The sequence below is a fragment of the Pseudophryne corroboree genome, chromosome 5 (assembly GCF_028390025.1).
Source record: "Pseudophryne corroboree isolate aPseCor3 chromosome 5, aPseCor3.hap2, whole genome shotgun sequence".
Taxonomy (NCBI): domain Eukaryota; kingdom Metazoa; phylum Chordata; class Amphibia; order Anura; family Myobatrachidae; genus Pseudophryne; species Pseudophryne corroboree.
Genome location: NC_086448.1, coordinates 333,556,740 through 333,575,740, shown reverse-complemented (window position 1 = coordinate 333,575,740; position 19,001 = coordinate 333,556,740). Strand labels below are relative to the sequence as shown.

Here is a 19,001-nt window from a genome sequence, read left to right as displayed (position 1 = left end):
AAAAGCTCCTCAGTAAGTTCCTGGATGCCACATCACTATACTTAGTATCTCGGTACAGTATTTTCTATTAGGGTACTAATTAGCTGTTCGAGCTAATTAGTACCCTGATAGAAAATACTATACAGAGATACTAAGGATGGTGATTTGGCAACCAGGAACTTAGGGAGTTGCTTTTATCTCTCTATATTATACATAGAAAGATTAAAATTGCCACTGTACGTTACAAGCTGTTCGTGCTAATTAGTACACTAGTAGAACATACTGTACAGAGATACTAAGTACAGTGATTTGGCATCCACGAACTTAGGGAGGAGCTTTATTCTCTCTCCATTGTAATCTTTCTAAGCATAATGGAGAGAGATAAAAGCTCCTCCCTAAGGTTCCTGGATGCCAAATCACTGTATGTAGTATCTCTGTACAGTATGTTCTACTAGTGTACTAATTAGCACGAACAGCTTGTAACGTACAGTGGCAAGATTAATCTTTCTATGTATAATGGAGAGAGATAAAAGCTCCTCAGTAAGTTCCTGGATGCCACATCACTGTACTTAGTATCTCTGTACAGTATTTTCTATTAGGGTACTAATTAGCTGTTCGTGCTAATTAGTACCCTAATAGAAAATACTATACAGAGAAACTAAGGATGGTGATTTGGCAACCAGGAACTGAGGGAGGAGCTTTTATCTCTCTACATTATACATAGAAAGATCAAAACTGCCACTGTACGTTACAAGCTGCTCGTGCTAATTAGTACACTAGTAGAACATACTGTACAGAGATACTACAGACAGTGATTTGGCATCTGGGTGTCTCTGGGACACCCAGAACCAGAGATATCAGTACGCAAAGTGGACTCATTTTCCCATAGACTATAATGGGCCCGTTAATTCAGACCCACCATGGGTTCCGACGCTTGCCATGAGCCTTGTGGGGGTCACAGAAACTTGGAGTTGGTACCCTCTGGTAGCTAATTGTCTCCTCTTCCATACCAACCTAGCGATGAAGGCTCTTACGTCCCACACTGAGAGTCCCAGCTTTGAGTCCCAAAGTGCCAACCTTTTTTTTTTATATGTTCCCGTGACATTCACTTTATTATTGTTTTTCTTTGTTATACATTCAATGAAAGGGTGCACACAGGTTTCACATAAATCAAAGTAAATCTGCAGCAGCGATTCATTCCGCTATATACAAATACACAGCGGTAATGAGTATAAACTAGTGTATTCCGACGCAACTAACTGAGCAACACAGTACTGTAGATTGTCGGCATTTGTGTATTGTACCTGACCTGAACTCCCTCCCTGTCCACTGCATGACCTGTGCAGGCTCCCAGGGGGGAAGGGCAATGGGGGTAGGGAGAGGCAGTGGAAAATACGTGCTTTTCAAATACAAGTATTTGCGTCCGAGTCCCCTAAGGCATAAACCAACACCAATGGGAAGGAAGTGCCAACCTTTTTTTAATGTGTTCCTGTAACATTCACTTTATTATTATTTTTTTTCTTTGTTATACATTCAATGGAAGGGTGCCCACAGGTTTCACATAAATCAGAGTGGGCGGGGGATTTTCCTACATACAGTAGTATACTGTTGCACGTCTTGTAACCTGATCGGAACTCCCTCCCTGTCTACTGCATGTACATTGCAGGCTCCCAGGGGGGAAGGGGAAAGTGGGATGGGTGTAGGGCGAGGCAGTCGAAAATACTGTGTTCAAAGAAAAGGCATAATTAAAACCATGGGGAACTTTGCAGTGTATCGTTATGTGCATATACCTCGCTTAGTCCTATCGCCCCTGTGTATTTTAGCTAGGGGATTGTGACGCTCCTTCAGCATTGCCCCATAGCCTGCAAAATCTGGACTGTTACTTGCTCCGTAGCCTAGGGCCTCCGTGGAGCAAGGAGTCATAGGTGGTAGCCATTTCAATTGAGTCTGCCCTGCTACAGAATTGTATGTGTACTGTACGGTGCATGGAACCTTAACAGAACCGCTCCTGCAGCTTTGCCCTGGTTTATGTGAATAAAAAAATAATAAAGTGTCTGGAAAAAACTAACATGCATTCGTACTTTAGAAATCGAACTCGGGACTCTGAGTATAGGAAGCGGAACACTTCACCACTTCGCCGCAGACAGATGAATAAATCCATTGGTTTTGATTATGCTGTAATGGCTATGGGATTAGGACGCTAACATACTGTACAAAATTCCTAATCTCAAGAGGCAATAGTGAACTTCTAACACGTCCATTTGCGACAGTGTACACTACTGGTTTTATGTTGTTTTGTCTGCGGGACTTGGACGCTCACATATTCATAAAGTACTGTAGATGGATCATATACTGTATGCTGTACTATTTGCGTCTGTACCGTATATACTGTATTAAATAATGCAGCATAATGAGTATTTACTGTATTAAATAATGCAGCGTAATGAGTATTTACTGTATGCAGCGTAATGAGACGCTTAGTAAATTAGTCCTTATTATATATTTCAGTATTGTATTTTACGGGAGACCACACGCATGCGCAGTGGTGATTGTAAAAGGCGACATCTGGTGGATGATCGCAGGTATTACACGTAAAGGTAACGCCAAACGCTCTGTCTGCCTCCGTGCGATTAGGTACGCCTCTCTGTGACTAGGCGCGCCTCCCTACGCCCTGGTATGCTGCGTATGCTCGATCGGGACAAACGCCTCAGCCAGTAAAGATAAAGGAGGCTACATCTGTAGGCCCATCATCATGACAGCATGATTATGATAAGCCACCAGCTGGCCACACGGTCTGCCATATATCATCAATATTAAAACAATGGGCCCGATTCAGACCTGATCGCTGTTGTGCGAAATTGCGCAGCGGCCGATTATCGAACGACTGCGTATGCACTGCAATGCGCAGGCGCAACACCAAACATCGACAGAATGGTGCGAAAATTTAGATCGCTAGGCGTATCCAAGGGTGATTGACAGGAAGCAGACGTTTGGGGATGGTAACTGGCTGTTTTCTGGAAGTGTCAGGAAAAACGCAGGCATTCCCAAGCGTTTTCTGGGAGTGTGTGTGATGTCAGCTCCGGCCCTGAACAGCCTGATTCTATCGCACTGTAGGAGTAAGTCTTGGACTATGCACAGACTGGAAGAATCATTTGATAGTGAGTGAGTTGCAAACAGATTTGCAGCTGTCCGGTAAAGTTTTTGCACGGCGTACGCATGCATTCGCACACTTGCACGGGGTGGGTTTTCACTCTCTATGGGCGGCGACTATCTGATTGCAGTCCTACGCAAATTTGCAGAGGAGCGATCAGGTCTGAATTGTGCCCAGTGTTTATATCTTACCCACAAAATGTTGCAATTTGTATTCTTTTACATATTTAGGGGAACAGTGGGGTTGAGTTTATGGAGTGTACACACCCACATGTCACAGGCCACATCCATGCAGCAATGGTTACAGCTTCTCAGAATAGGCCCTTGATCATTTTCAGCCTCACTCCCATATGGCCCTTTATTTGGATCTAAATAGCATGAATGAGTGTAACTATAAGATATGAGTGTGTATAGCATCATTAAAGGGTTTGTAGAGGTACATAATCCATGGGTCACAAAATGACAGGTGTGGTAATAGGCTAATGTATACTTTGTGCAAATTAATGCAAGTAAGATTTTTGTTGTTATACTTCTAGTACAAGTTGTAATTAGGATGTCTTTTGATAGGACGTAATTGAGTGTGGAAGGAATTTGATGTGTTCATATGAAAGGCATAGAGTCAATACTTTTTGTGTTTCCATGGTGTAAAGCCAAAAGGAACATTTATCCTTTATGTGTATGGAAACGTTATTAACAATTCATAATAATACCCAGCATGATAAAAATCAAACAGACATATGAAGAAGCACTTCAAGATCCCAAAAAAGTAAGTCAGAGGCAGAGCCCATTTCCTGATCATAATACCAACCAAACATGGTCCAATTCTGCTGCTCTGCAAGGGACATTTTCCAAATTGGCAACACATGATTGATTTTCTATGAAGATTAAACTGTATTTTATTATAAAATCATATTTTTTAATGATATGTCATCATATTTCTAGCTGCGAATGAATACAGAGAAGTATGAAAAATTATTATCTGAACGTGCCGTTCAGTTTCGTGCTATTGAAAGACTCCTCTTAACAAGGTTCAAAGATAAGACACCCTCTCCACTACAAAATCTGGACACCCTTTTGGATGGGACCTACAGACAGGTAAGACGCAAATGATTAATGCAGTATATTAATTTGATGTCCAGAGGTCATCTGTAACATCGAAAAAGTAATTTCCGATTGAAAAGTTTGCAATACTCTGTTGCTATTAAGGATGAGCGGATTTGGTTCCCTGGGAACCGAACCCCCGCAAACTTCACGCTCTGAGTCCGGCTCGGGTTTTCCCGCCAGACTCGGAAACCAGAACGAGGCAAAACATCATCATCCCGCTGTCGGATTTTTGCAGGTTTTGGATTCCATATAAGGAGCCACGCGTCACCGCCATTTACACTCCAGTCCTGGAGAGTGTAGCGAGTCGACGTGTCTCATCAGTGTCTGTTCGGGAAAGTGGCGTGGCGACCTGCTCTTTTGTGTCATTCCAGTGGGTGCTGTCTTGTGCTGCATCAGTCCAGTGGTGGTGTCTTGCGCTGCATCAGTCCAGTCACAGTGGTGGTGTCCTATGCTGCCATAAGTCCAGTGCTGCTGTATAAGTCCAGTCCAGTGGTGCTGTCTTGTGCTGCATCAGTCCAGTTGTGGTGTCCTGTGCTGCCATAAGTCCAGTGGTGGTGTCTTGTGCTGCCATAAGTCCAGTGCTGCTGTTTAAGTCCAGTCCAGTGGTGCTGTCTTGTGCTGCATCAGTCCAGTGGTGCTGTCTTGTGCTGCATCTGTCCAGTCACTCCAGTGGTAGTGTCCTGTGCTGTCATAAGTCCAGTGGTAGTGTCCTGTGCTGCCTTAAGTCCAGTGCTGCTGTATAAGTCCAATCCAGTGGTACTGTCTTGTGCTGCATCAGTCCAGTGGTAATGTATTGTGCTGCATTAGTTCAGTCACTCCAGTGGTGGTGTCCTGTGCTGCCATAATTCCAGTGGTGCTGCTGTATAAATCCAGTCCATTGGTGCTGTTTTGTGCTGCATCAGTCCAGTGGGGGTGTCCTATGCTGCCATAAGTCCAGTGGTGCTGCTGTATAAGTCCAGTCCAGTGGTGCTGCCGTATAAATCCAGCGGTACTGCCGTATAAGCCCAGTCCAGCGGTACTGCCGTATAAGTCCAGCGGTACTGCCGTATAAATCCAGCGGTACTGCCGTATAAGCCCAGTCCAGCGGTACTGCCGTATAAGTCCAGCGGTACTGCCGTATAAGTCCAGCGGTACTGCCGTATAAGTCCAGCGGTACTGCCGTATAACTCCAGCAGTACTGCCGTATTGGTCCAGTGGTGCTGTCCTGTGCTGTATATTATTTACTCCAAATAAATGGGTTATTAATATTTAATCCAAATAATTTTTACAGGCTTTGACATGTGTGTGTGGTTAAGGGGTACGCTCTCCTGTGCTGCATGTTATTATAATAACTCCAAATAAAAGGATTATTATCCAAATAATTTGTACAGGCTTTGCCTTGTGTGGTTTAGAGGTACACTCTCCTGTGCCGCATATTATTATAATAAATCCAAATAAAAGGGTTATTATCCAAAAAATTTTTACAGGCTCTGCCGTGTGTGTGTGGTTTAGGGGTACACTCTCCTATGCCGCGTATTATTATAATAACTCCAAATAAAAGGGTTATTATCCAAATAATTTTTACAGGGTTTGCCCTGTGTGGTGTAGGGGTATGCTCTCCTGTGCCACATATTGTTATATAACTCCAGAAACGTAAACTTGCCAATATGCCATTTACGACACGGAGTGGCAAGGAACGGCAAAGGCCCTGGCGTATGTTCATGACTAGTGATTCATCTTCACATGACGATGGAAACCCTCATCCTCCCGCTAGAAAAATGAAAAGAGTTAAGCTGGCAAAAGCACAGCAAAGAACTGTGCGTTCTAAGATGGTATCACAAATCCCCAAGGAGAGTCCAAGTGTGTCGGCGGTTGCGATGTCTGACCTTCCCAACACTGGACGGGAAGAGGTGGTTCCTTCCACCATTAGCACGCCCTCTGCAAGTGCTGGAAGGAGCACCCACAGTCCAGTTTCTGATATTCAAATTGAAGGTGTCACTGTTGAAGTACACCAGGATGAGGATATGGGTGTTGCTGGCGCTAAGGAGGAAGTTGATGATGAGGATTCTGATGGTGATGTGGTTTGTTTAAATCAGGCACCGGGGGACACAGTTGTTGTCCGTGGGATGAATAAGCCCATTGTCATGCCTGGGCAAAATACGAAAAAAGCCACCTCTTTCGGTGTGGAATTATTTCTCCACAAATCCGGTCAACAGGTGTCAAGCCATCTGTTGCCTTTGTCAATCCATAATAAGTAGGGGTAAGGACGTAAACCACATTGGAACATTCTCCCTTATACGTCACCTGCAGCGCATTCATCATAAGTCATTGTCAAGTTCAGAAACTTTGGGTAATAGCGTAAGTAGTCCACTGACACCTAAATTATGTGGTTTTGTTTGTTTGAATATTATTTCTCTGTGAGGATGTAAACACTGAAGGGGAGGGGGGGGGGGGATCTGAGAATGAGGACGACATCTTGCCACTGTAGAGCTAGTTTGTGCAAGGAGGGACTAATTGCTTATTTTTTGGTGGGGGTCCAGACAAACCAATAATTTCAGCCACAGTCGCTTCGCTGAAATGATTGGTTTGTTAAAGTGTGTATGTCCTGTTTATACAACATAAGGGTGGGTGGGAGGACCCAAGGACAATTCCATCTTGTACCTCTTTTTCTTCTTTGCATTATGTGCTCTTTGGGGCCTAATTTTTAAAAGTGCCATCCTGTCTGCCACTGCAGTGCCACTCCTAGATGGGCCAGGTGTTTGTGCCGCCCACTTGGGTCGCTTAGCTTAGTCATTCAGCGACCTCGGTGCAACCTTTTGGCCGAGCACTGTGAGTTGGGGTACGCTTGAGTGGACCAATATTTCACTCCTTTCTATACTAAAGATACCTTGATGTGTTTAACACCCACCTTGCGAGTGTGACTTCTTGGGTACGCTTCATTTATATATATTTCCATCCTAAAACATCATGCCGGGCGTAGTTCAAGTGGGCGAGGCCACGGCATTGGGCAAAGAAACCTTGATGGGCTTATAGTTTCTTAATCAAAGTGTTAGTTGGGTACGCTCCTAAGCCACCTCTTTATCATATAAAAAATACACTAAGAACTGTGGATACATAAAAGGAATCTACTACACATTGGTCTTTATTTTTATTCCCTTAAATGTTACTATACTCTTGAGAAATTCCATCAGAACATTCGCTTTGAGCACTCCATCACAGGAACCTTCATTAAGGGACGTTATGGTGATTTTTATTTGTCTATAATTTTGTGTTAAAGCGCTGTGGTTATAAACACAGATCTCTGATTTTGTGAAAGTATTGGAGACAGTCTGTGGTGGATGCACTGTTTGCTGACTCCTCCACTTCATCCACTCGGGATCACTCGAATTCCCAAAAAAGGTCTCTGGCGCAGATTATGCAAAGGGACACTGACACAGATTCCGACACTGAGATTGACACTGGGGATTTGAGAGGGGTAAACCCCCAACTGGCAAAGAGCATTCAGTGTATGATAGTCGCTATAAAAGAGGTGTTGGAAATTACTGTCACAACACCTACACCTGAGGAAAAAGATTATTTTAAATAAAATAAAAAACAGGTGGTGACTTTTCTTCCGTCTAAGGACTTAAATGCATTCTTTGAAGAATCCTGGTCTAACCCGGAAAATAAGTTTGCTGTCCCTAGAAGGTTGCGTGTAGCGTACCCTTTCCCTGAAGAGGACAGGCGTAAGTGGGAGTCACCCCCAATGGTAGACACCTCAGTCTCTAGGCTTTCGAAGAAAATCATTTTGCCTGCCCCAGGGTCAGCTTCCTTAAAGGAACCTGCTGGCCGTAAGTTAGAGACGACTTTGAAGTCTATCTATATAGCTACGGGTACGTTACTCAGGCCCACAATTGCTTCTGCGTGGGTAGGTAACGCAGTGGAAAAATGGGCAGACAACTTGATTGTTAAAATTGACACGGTTGATAAGGATGATATGCTTCTAATTTTAGATCATATAAAAGATTCTGCAGGTTACATAGTTGAGGCTATGAAGGACGTTGGCTTAATGGGCTCAAGAGCCTCTGCTATGGCAATTTCAGCTCGCAGGGCACTCTGAAACCGCCAATGGAATGCTGACGCAGAAACCAAAAGAAATATTGAGGTGCTCCCCTACAATGGTGAGGCACTTTTTGGTGAAAAGCTGGATGCCATGATATCAACTACTACATCTGTCAAATCAGCATTTCTGCCGTCGGCAGCTGCACCGCCTAAAAAAGTATATCATTCTCATACTATGCAGTCCTTTCGGCCCAACAAATACAAAAAGGCAAAGGGTATTCCCATCTTCGCAGGAAGAGGGAGAGGTAGAAGTAGGAAATCTACAACAACATCAGGCTCGCAGGAGCAGAAGTCAACAACTACTTCTGCCAAAACCACAGCATGACGCTGGGGCTCCCCTGCGGGAGTGCATTCGGGTGGGGGCGCGTCTTCTGTTCTTCAGCCAGGTCTGGGTTCACTCAGATCTGAATCCTTGGATATTACAAATAGTATCCCAAGGTTACAAGCTAGAATTTCAAGACCTTCCCCCATGCCGATTTTTCAAATCAGCCTTGCCAGTTTCTGCTTAGGACAGAACAAAAGTGCTGAACGCAATACAGAAATTAGTTCAAGACGACGTAATTTCCTTGGTTCCTGCCGAACAATAGAACAGGGGATATTATTCAAGCCTGTTCGTAGTGCCGAAACCGGATGGCTCGGTCAGGCCGATTTTAAACCTAAAAACTCTGAATCTTTATTTAAAAAGATTCAAATTCAAGATGGAGTCCCTGAGAATGGTGATCTTCAGCTTGGAGGGAAAGGAATTCGTGGTGTCGGTGGACATCAAGGATGCTTATTTGCATGTTCCCATTTTTCCTCCGCATCAAGCATACCTGAGGTTTGCGGTTCAAGACTCTCACTACCAGTTCCAGACTTACCTTTCGGGCTCTCCACGGCTCCGAGAATATTCACCAAGGTAATGGCGGAGAGGATGGTTCTCCTTCGCATGAAAGGAGTCAACATAATTCCTTACTTGGACGATCTCCTCATAAAGGCGAGATCGAGGGAGAAGTTGGTCCAGGACATAACACTGTCCCTGATGGTACTGCAAAAGCACGGTTGGATCATCAACTTCCAAATATCACAATTGGAACCGACAATGAGGTTATCATTTCTGGGAATGATACTGGACACCGAAGAACAGAGAGTATTTCTACCGGTGGAAAAAGCTCAGGAGATCCAGAGCATGGTCAGACAAATTTTGAGACCAAATCGTGTATCCATTCATCAGTGCATTCGCCTGCTGGGGAAGATGGTAGCGGCTTACGAGGCACTACAATATGGCCGATTCCATGCCAGGGTTTTCCAGTGGGACCTACTGGACAAGTGGTCCGGATCACATCTGCACATGCATCAACGGATAACTTTATTTGCGAAAGCCAGAATTTCGCTCCTGTGGTGGCTGCAAAGTTCTCACCTCCTAGAGGGACGCAGGTGTCACAACTGAGGGCCTGAGCTGACGGGAGGCAGCCTCAGTTGTAGGGGCTGAGATGTACCGAAACCTGGGAGGTTATATCAGACCCCTGGACATGTAAGTAACATAAATAATAACTGCCCGAAGGCGTGACCACGACAACTTGGATAAAAGTCAATGATGTTTATTATGACAACTCCGCAACACAGCAGCAGTAAAAGAAAACGTAAAAGTCAGCAAAGAATAAATACAGTTCCTGGGTACTACAGGATGTCAGGAGCCACAGGGCACTGGTAGTGTGAGATAGTTCTTATGATCTTCTAGATGGAAAGTCCTTACCAGGCCCGACTGTAGCAATGGAGATAACCCAGGATTGTGCCAGCTGGTGTTCCAGGAAAAGCTGGGTTGCTGAAGATAAAACAGCTGCTGTGGATACTGGCTGGAACCAGACTGTTGTTAGCACGGAGTGGATACTGGCTGGAACCAGTTAAATAATAAATGAACTTGGGAGCGATGAAATATGAACTGAAATGTAGAACTTGAGAGCGGAGAAATAATAATACCGGTGGAGAGTGGTAAAGTGTAGAAAGGACACCGGCCCTTTAAGGGAAACTGTACTCTGCTGGAAGCTGAGCTGGAAGCAGGTAATGTTGTAGCTGGAAACAGATGAATCCACAATGGATTGGAGAGTCAGGCTACACCGCAGGTGGAATGCTGGTGCGGGTCTCTATGGTGGAAGTCTTGAGACAGGAGCTGGAACCTGGAAGACAATCACAGGAGAGAGACAAACAGGAACTAGGTTTGACAACCAAAGCACTGACGCCTTCCTTGCTCAGGCACAGTGTATTTATACCTGCAGCAAGGAAGGGATTGGCTAGGCAATTATGCAGATTATCAATACTGAGAACAGATTGGTGGAAATGATCAGCTGACAGAATCCAAGATGGCTGCGCCCATGCAGACACTTGGAGGGAAGTTTGGTTTGTAATCCATGTGGTAATGAAAACAGTAATGGCGGCGCCGGCCACCGGAGACAGGAGGCGCCAGGCTGACAGATGCACATCCAACCACGCGGACACAGCGGAGGCCGCGGCTGACGTAATCGCCACTCAGACACTCTGCATGCAGAAGTTCAGGGACGGCGGCGGAGGCCGCGGGAGACGCCATGCCAGGTGTAATATGGCGTTTACTGTGACAGCGTCCCAGAGTGACAGGAGAGGATACAGGAATGTACACATCAGGATAACAGATGGGATCCGGTCCTGGAGCGCTGAGCCAGCCTTAGGAGGCATCTGATGGGTAAGAAATGGCGTCCAGATACCCGGATCGTGACAGCACCCCCCCCTTTAGGAGTGGCCCCAGGACACTTCTTTGGCTTTTGAGGAAACTTGGAATGGAATCTCCGGACCAAGGCAGGAGCATGGACATCAGAAGCATTGGTCCATGAACGTTCCTCAGGACCATAACCCTTCCAGTCAATAAGATATTGTAGTTGACCGTAACGGTGACGTGAGTCCAGGATCTTGGCCACTTCATACTCAACGCCTCGTTGAGTTTGGACTTTCGGAGTTGGAGGAAGTGAGGAATGAAACCGATTCAAGATCAGCGGTTTCAACAGGGAAACATGGAATGTCCTGGGTATTTTTAAGAAGGGAGGCAACTGGAGTCTGTAAGCAACAGGATTGATGACTTGTTCAATCTTGAAAGGACCGATATAGCGAGGTGCAAACTTCATACTGGGAACTCTTAACCTCAAATTCTTCGTGGATAACCATACCCGATCACCCACCTTGAGAGCAGGAACTGCTCGACGCTTCTTATCCGCAAACTTCTTGTACCTGAACGATGCCTTGAGCAGAGCTGATCGTACGCTCTTCCAGATATTGGCAAACTGATGCAAGGTGATATCCACTGCGGGAACAGAAGTTGCTGGAAGCGGTTGGAACTCAGGGACTTTAGGGTGGAATCCAAAGTTAGTGAAGAATGGTGTTGAAGCAGATGAAGAATGATACTGGTTGTTATGACAGAACTCGGCCCAGGGAAGTAATTGAACCCAGTCATCTTGAGAGGAGGACACATAGATGCGGAGGAAGGCCTCCAAGTCCTGATTCACCCTCTCGGTTTGACCATTGGTCTGAGGATGGTAAGCCGTGGAAAACTTTAGCTTGACTTGGAGGACTTGACATAAACTTCGCCAGAATTTGGCTGTGAATTGAACTCCTCGATCTGAGATAATTTCTTCAGGAAGACCGTGGAGTCGGAAGATCTCTTGTATGAATACTTGAGCCAACTTGGAAGCTGACGGAAGACCGGTGAGAGGAATGAAGTGTGCCATCTTGGTGAACCGGTCAACTACCACCCAGATGGTATTGCACTTGTTGCACATGGGTAAGTCTGTAATGAAATCCATCTACAAGTGGGTCTATGGTCGACGGGGAACGGATAGTGGAACCAGTTGCCCCGCAGGCGACTGGCGGGTTACTTTATGTTGGGCACACTTTGGGCAAGATGCAATAAACTCTAAGACGTCCTTTTTCAGAGTTGGCCACCAATAGGACCTAGAGATAAACTCCAGGGTTTTTTGGATACCTGTATGTCCGGCAAAACGGGAAGCATGGGCCCAATGCATGAGCTTCTTCCTTAGCATCGGCTTCACAAAACTTTTCCCTGATGGGGGCGTAGAGTCCATCCCTACCGTGGAGAATGCCAACGGATTTATAATAGGATGCTTGTCTGAAGACTCTGACTCATTTTCTTGCTCCCATGAGCGGGAAAGGGCATCGGCCTTGCGATTCTGAGAGCCCGGACAGAACTGGAGTTTAAAGTCGAACCTGGAAAAGAAAAGTGCCCATCTGGCCTGACGAGGGTTGAGACATTGTGCGCCCTTCAGGTATAAAAGGTTCTTGTGGTCTGTAAGTATGGTGATTGAATGAGAAGCTCCCTCCAACAGATACCTCCACTCTTCTAGAGCGAGCTTGATGGCTAGCAACTCCTGGTCGCCAATGGCATAGTTGCGCTCAGCTGGGGAGAACTTCCGGGAGAAGAAACTGCAAGGGTGTAAATGGCCATCTTTAGCCCTCTGAGATAACACCGCTCCTACTCCAACGGAGGAGGCATCCACCTCTAAGATGAAAGGAGAGTCGATGTCAGGCTGTTTCAGAACAGGCGCAGAGATGAACCTTTGTTTTAAAAGATGAAATGCTTGCATGGCTTCTTCAGACCACTTGGACGGGTTAGCACCCTTCTTAGTGAAAGCAGTAATAGGCGCCACAATGGTGGAAAAGTCTCGTATAAACTTTCGGTAATAGTTGGCGAACCCTAAGAACCTCTGGACCCCTTTGAGGGTTAAGGGTACCGGCCAATTTTGGATTGCTTGTAGTTTCTCAGGATCCATCTCTAGTCCGGAACCGGACACAATGTACCCTAGAAACGGAATGGACTTGACTTCAAAGACGCATTTTTCTAATTTGCAATAGAATGATTGACACGGAGACGGGACAGAACCTCTTTAACCCAAAAACGATGTTCCTCTAAATCGTTGGCAAAAATGAGGATATCGTCTAGATAGACCACGACATGACGGTATAGAATGTCTCTGAAGATCTCATTGACAAAATGCTGGAAGACAGCTGGAGCATTGCTCAATCCGAAGGGCATGACGAGGTACTCATAATGTCCGTCACGGGTGTTAAAGGCGGTCTTCCACTCGTCACCCTCACGGATCCGGATGAGATTGTATGCACCTCGCAAGTCCAGCTTTGTAAAGATGGTAGCTCCGCTAACTCTGTCAAAGAGCTCAGTAATCAGGGGTAAAGGATAACGGTTCTTGATGGTAATGTCGTTCAAACCTCTGTAGTCGATGCACGGCCGCAGACCACCATCTTTCTTTTTTACAAAAAAGAAGTCTGCGCCGGATGGAGAAGAAGAAGGTCGAATGAACCCCTTTGCTAGGTTCTCTTTAATATATTCCTCCATAGAATGCGTCTCAGGCAGAGACAACGGATAAGTTCGGCCTCGAGGTGGAACCTTCCCTGGAACGAGATCAATCGGACAGTCCCATTCTCTATGAGGAGGAAGGATATCAGCAGAAGCTTTACTGAACACATCCGTGAAATCTTGATATGGAGGAGGTGGAACATCAGACGACCTGGGGGAGGAAGAACAGACAGGCAATACTTTAAACAAACATGTCTCAGCACAGGAGGAACCCCATGCCAGGATTTGCGTAGTCGTCCAATCAATTGTAGGATTGTGAAGACGGAGCCATGGAAGGCCCAGGACCACAGGATGTGTGGCTCTTGGAATCACTAAAAAAGAAATAAGTTCGGAATGAAGAACTCCCACTCTCAGACGAACTGGTAGAGTCCTTAAAGAAATAACTGCATCAAAAATTTTGCTGCCATCCACGGCAGTTAAAGAAATGGACGAAGGAAGTCTCTCGGTGGGTAGGAACCACCGTTTAACATAGGCTTCGGTAATAAAGTTCCCAGCTGCTCCGGAATCAAGGAGGGCAATGACGTTCCGATAACGTTGAGCAACTTGAAGCGAGACTGGGAGATTACAATCTTGAGGAGATGGAGAGGAGATCATTACTCCTAGCCGGCCCTCTCCTTGGCGAGCTAGGATTTGGAGTTTCCCGGACGTTTGGGACAGGCATTAATGGTGTGAGACGGAGCTGCACAATAGAGACAGAGAAACTCGGAGAGACGTCTTCGGCGCTCAGCAGGAGTTAAACGGGAACGGCCAAGTTGCATGGGCTCATCTTTAGATGGTGACAGTTGACGAGGAGGAGGAGCAGAAGATTTTGGAGCAGATGATCTTCCACGCTCAGTTGCTCTCTCTCTGAAACGTAAATCAACTTTCGTGCAGAGTGAGATTAGCTCATCTAACTTAGAAGGTAAGTCTCTGGTAGCTAACTCATCTTTAATACGCTCAGATAAGCCATGCCAGAATGCAGCATACAGGGCCTCGTCGTTCCATGCCAGTTCGGATGCCAGGATCTGGAACTGTATCAGATATTGTCCTACAGTACGTGACCCCTGGCGTAAACGGAGAATCTCGGATGAAGCTGAGGTTACCCGGCCTGGCTCGTCGAAGATGCGCCTGAATGTTGACACGAAGGCAGTGTAGGAAGATAGCAGGGTGTCGGACCTCTCCCATAACGGTGATGCCCAATCAAGGGCTGAGCCACTGAAAAGAGAAATAATGTAGGCAATTTTTGTACGGTCACTGGGAAAATTGCCAGGTTGTAGCTCAAACTGAATCTCACACTGGTTGAGAAATCCCCAGCAGAATCTTGGAGATCCGTCAAATTTTGCTGGCGTTGGAAGATGAAGACGTGGAGCAGAAATGGGTAAGGTGGGTGGGGTTATAGCTGGAGTCACTGTGGTTGACGCACCAGACGCGCCTGATCCATGGAGAGTTGTCTGAATCCCATCCAGCCGAGTAGAGAGATCCTGGAGACAGCGGATGATGTGGCCCTGTGCAGCCTCCTGATGTTCTAGTCGGGCTGCCAGTTCTTGCATCGGCCTGGCCGCTTGATCCTGGTCTCCGGCTGGATTCATTAGGTCAGTGCTTACTGTCACAACTGAGGGCCTGAGCTGACGGGAGGCAGCCTCATTTGTAGGGGCTGAGATGTACCGAAACCTGGGAGGTTATATCAGACCCCTGGACATGTAAGTAACATAAATAATAACTGCCCGAAGGCGTGACCACAACAACTTGGATAAAAGTCAATGATGTTTATTATGACAACTCCGCAACACAGCAGCAGTAAAAGAAAACGTAAAAGTCAGCAAAGAATAAATACAGTTCCTGGGTACTACAGGATGGCAGGAGCCACAGGGCACTGGTAGTGTGAGATAGTTCTTATGATCTTCTAGATGGAAAGTCCTTACCAGGCCCGACTGTAGCAATGGAGATAACCCAGGATTGTGCCAGCTGGTGTTCCAGGAAAAGCTGGGTTGCTGAAGATAAAACAGCTGCTGTGGATACTGGCTGGAACCAGACTGTTGTTAGCACGGAGTGGATACTGGCTGGAACCAGTTAAATAATAAATGAACTTGGGAGCGATGAAATATGAACTGAAATGTAGAACTTGAGAGCGGAGAAATAATAATACCGGTGGAGAGTGGTAAAGTGTAGAAAGGACACCGGCCCTTTAAGGGAAGCTGTACTCTGCTGGAAGCTGAGCTGGAAGCAGGTAATGTTGTAGCTGGAAACAGATGAATCCACAATGGATTGGAGAGTCAGGCTACACCGCAGGTGGAATGCTGGTGCGGGTCTCTATGGTGGAAGTCTTGAGACAGGAGCTGGAACCTGGAAGACAATCACAGGAGAGAGACAAACAGGAACTAGGTTTGACAACCAAAGCACTGACGCCTTCCTTGCTCAGGCACGGTGTATTTATACCTGCAGCAAGGAAGGGATTGGCTAGGCAATTATGCAGATTATCAATACTGAGAACAGATTGGTGGAAATGATCAGCTGACAGAATCCAAGATGGCTGCGCCCATGCAGACACTTGGAGGGAAGTTTGGTTTGTAATCCATGTGGTAATGAAAACAGTAATGGCGGCGCCGGCCACCGGAGACAGGAGGCGCCAGGCTGACAGATGCACATCCAACCACGCGGACACAGCGGAGGCCGCGGCTGACATAATCGCCACTCAGACACTCTGCATGCAGAAGTTCAGGGACGGCGGCGGAGGCCGCGGGAGACGCCATGCCAGGTGTAATATGGCGTTTACTGTGACAGCGTCCCAGAGTGACAGGAGAGGATACAGGAATGTACACATCAGGATAACAGATGGGATCCGGTCCTGGAGCGCTGAGCCAGCCTTAGGAGGCATCTGATGGGTAAGAAATGGCGTCCAGATACCCGGATCGTGACAGCAGGTTCGGGATTCAGACTTGGATCCTGGTGACCACAGATGCAAGCCTCCGAGGTTGGGAGCAGTCACACAAGGGGAAAGCTTCCAAGGAAGATGGTCAAATCAAGAAGTACTCCTTCACATAAACATTCTGGAACTAAGAGCTGTGTACAACATCCTTCATCAAGCAGCGCACCTTCTACAAGGCCGTCTGTACTGATCCAGTGAGACAATGTAACGGCAATAGCTTACATAAACCGCCAGGGCAGAACAAAAAGCAGAGCGGCAATGGCAGAGGTGACAAAAATTCTCCTCTGGGCAGAGAGACATGCAAAAGCTCTGTCGGCAGTCTTCATTCCGGGAGTGGACAACTGGGAAGCGGACTTCCTCAGCAGACACGATCTCCATCCAGGAGAATGGGGCCTCCACCCAGAGGTCTTTGCGGAGGTAGCAAGTTGTTGTGGCGTTCCCCAAGTAGATATGATGGCATCACGTCTCAACAAGAAGCTTCAGAATTATTTTTCCAGGTCGAGAGACCCACAAGCAATAGCAGTGGATGCTCTGGTTACCCAGAGGGTGTTCCAGTCAGTGTATCTGTTCCCTCCACTTCCGCTAATACCAAAAGTTCTCAAGATCATCAGAAGAACAGGGGTTCGAGCAATTCTCATTGCTCCAGACTGGCCAAGGAGGGCTTGGTATCCAGATCTTCAGGAGTTATTACTGGAAGATCCTCAGCCTCTTCCTCTTCGCGAGGACCTGCTTCAGCAGGGGCCGTTAATTTATCAAGACTTACCGCGGCTGCATTTGATGGCATGGCTGTTGAGCGCCAGATCCTAGCCCGTAAGGGTATTCCTACTGAAGTCATTCCCACACTTATTCTGGCCAGGAAAGGGGTAACGTCCAAACATCACCATTGTATTTGGGGAAAATATGTATCGTGGTGTGAATCCAAGAAGTCTCCTGCGGTGGAGTTTCAAATAGGACGTCTTCTCCTATTTCTACAGGCAGGTGTGGATGCTGGCTTGAGATTAGAGTCTATCAAGGTCCAAATTTCGGCCTTGTCCAATTTCTTTCTGAAACAGTTGGCTTCTCTTCCTAAGGTTCAGACGTTCGTGAAGGGGGTTCTGCGCATCCAACCTCCCTTTGTGCCTCCTGCGGCACCATGGGATCTTAATGTGGTGTTGCAGTTCCTTAAATCAGACTGGTTTGAGCCTCTACAAAAGGTAGAGTTGAAGTTTCTCACTTGGAAAGTGGTCATGCTGTTGGCCTTGGCCTCAGGCAGACGAGTGTCTGAGTTAGGAGCTCTGTCTCACAAGAGTCCTTACTTAATCTTTCATTAAGATAGGGCTGAACTGAGAACGCGTCAGCATTATCTTCCAAAGGTTGTGTCATCTTTCCATATCAACCAACCTGTTGTGGTGCCAGTGGCTTCTGACACCTCAGCCGTTTCAGAGTCCTTGGATGTCGTCAGAGCATTAAGGATTTATGTTGCTAGAACGGCTCGGATTAGGAAAACAGAAGCTTTGTTTGTTCTCTATGACCCCATCAAAATTGGGGGCCCTGCTTCTAAGCAGACTATTGCGCGCTGGATCAGAGGTACCATTCAGCACGCTCATTCCACTGCAGGGTTGCCGTTACCGACTTCGGTAAAGGCCCACTCTACTAGGAAAGTGGGTTCGTCCTGGGCGGCTGCCCGGATGTCTCTGCATTGCAAATCTGCCGAGCAGTTACTTGATCAGGCGCAAACACGTTTGTTAAGTTTTACAAGTTTGATACCTTGGCTGCTGACGACCTTAAATTTGGTCAGTCAGTTCTGTAGGAACATTAGCACTTTCCCGCCCGTACTGGGAGCTTTGGTACATCCCCATGGTACTAAAATGGACCCCAGCATCCTCTAGGACGTAAGAGAAAATAGGATTTTAACAACCTAGCGGTAAATCCTTTTCTCGTAGTCCGTAGAGGATGCTGGGCGCCGGCCCAGTGCTCATTTTTCCTGTGAATTACGTTTGTCTTTTTACACAGGTTCTCATGTGTTAAGATGTTTTACAGCAGTTGCTGTTACGTTAAGCATGCACGTTAGCATGGGATATGTTGAAGGCCATGTTTTTGCGGCATGTTTGTTGTATGGTGTGAGCTGGTGTGAATCTCACCACTAGTTTAATATAAATTATTCTCTCAAAGATGTCCGTTTCCTCGGGCACAGTTCCTATACTGAGGTCTGGAGGAGGGGCATAGAGGGAGGAGCCAGTTCACACTGTTGAAAAGTCTTAAAGTGCCCAGGGCTCCTGCGGAACCGTCTATACCCCACGGCACTAAAATGGACCGCAGCATCCTCTACGGACTACGAGAAAAGGATTTACCGGTAGGTTATTAAAATCCTATTTTTTTGTGTTTTTTTTTTTTAAATAATCCAGATGCAAAACC

The 19,001-nt window shown here is 46.5% G+C and overlaps 1 protein-coding gene across 4 annotated transcripts in view; it reads left to right on the top strand.

Annotated features, from left to right (window-relative positions):
• BBS9 (Bardet-Biedl syndrome 9) overlaps positions 1-19,001 on the top strand; it is an 853,332-nt gene that overhangs the window by 453,005 nt on the left and 381,326 nt on the right. For all 4 annotated transcript variants that reach the window (XM_063922539.1, XM_063922541.1, XM_063922538.1 and 1 more), the window contains one exon: positions 4,072-4,224. In XM_063922539.1, coding sequence (XP_063778609.1) covers positions 4,072-4,224 — 153 coding nt within the window. The remainder of the gene's footprint in view (positions 1-4,071; positions 4,225-19,001) is intronic.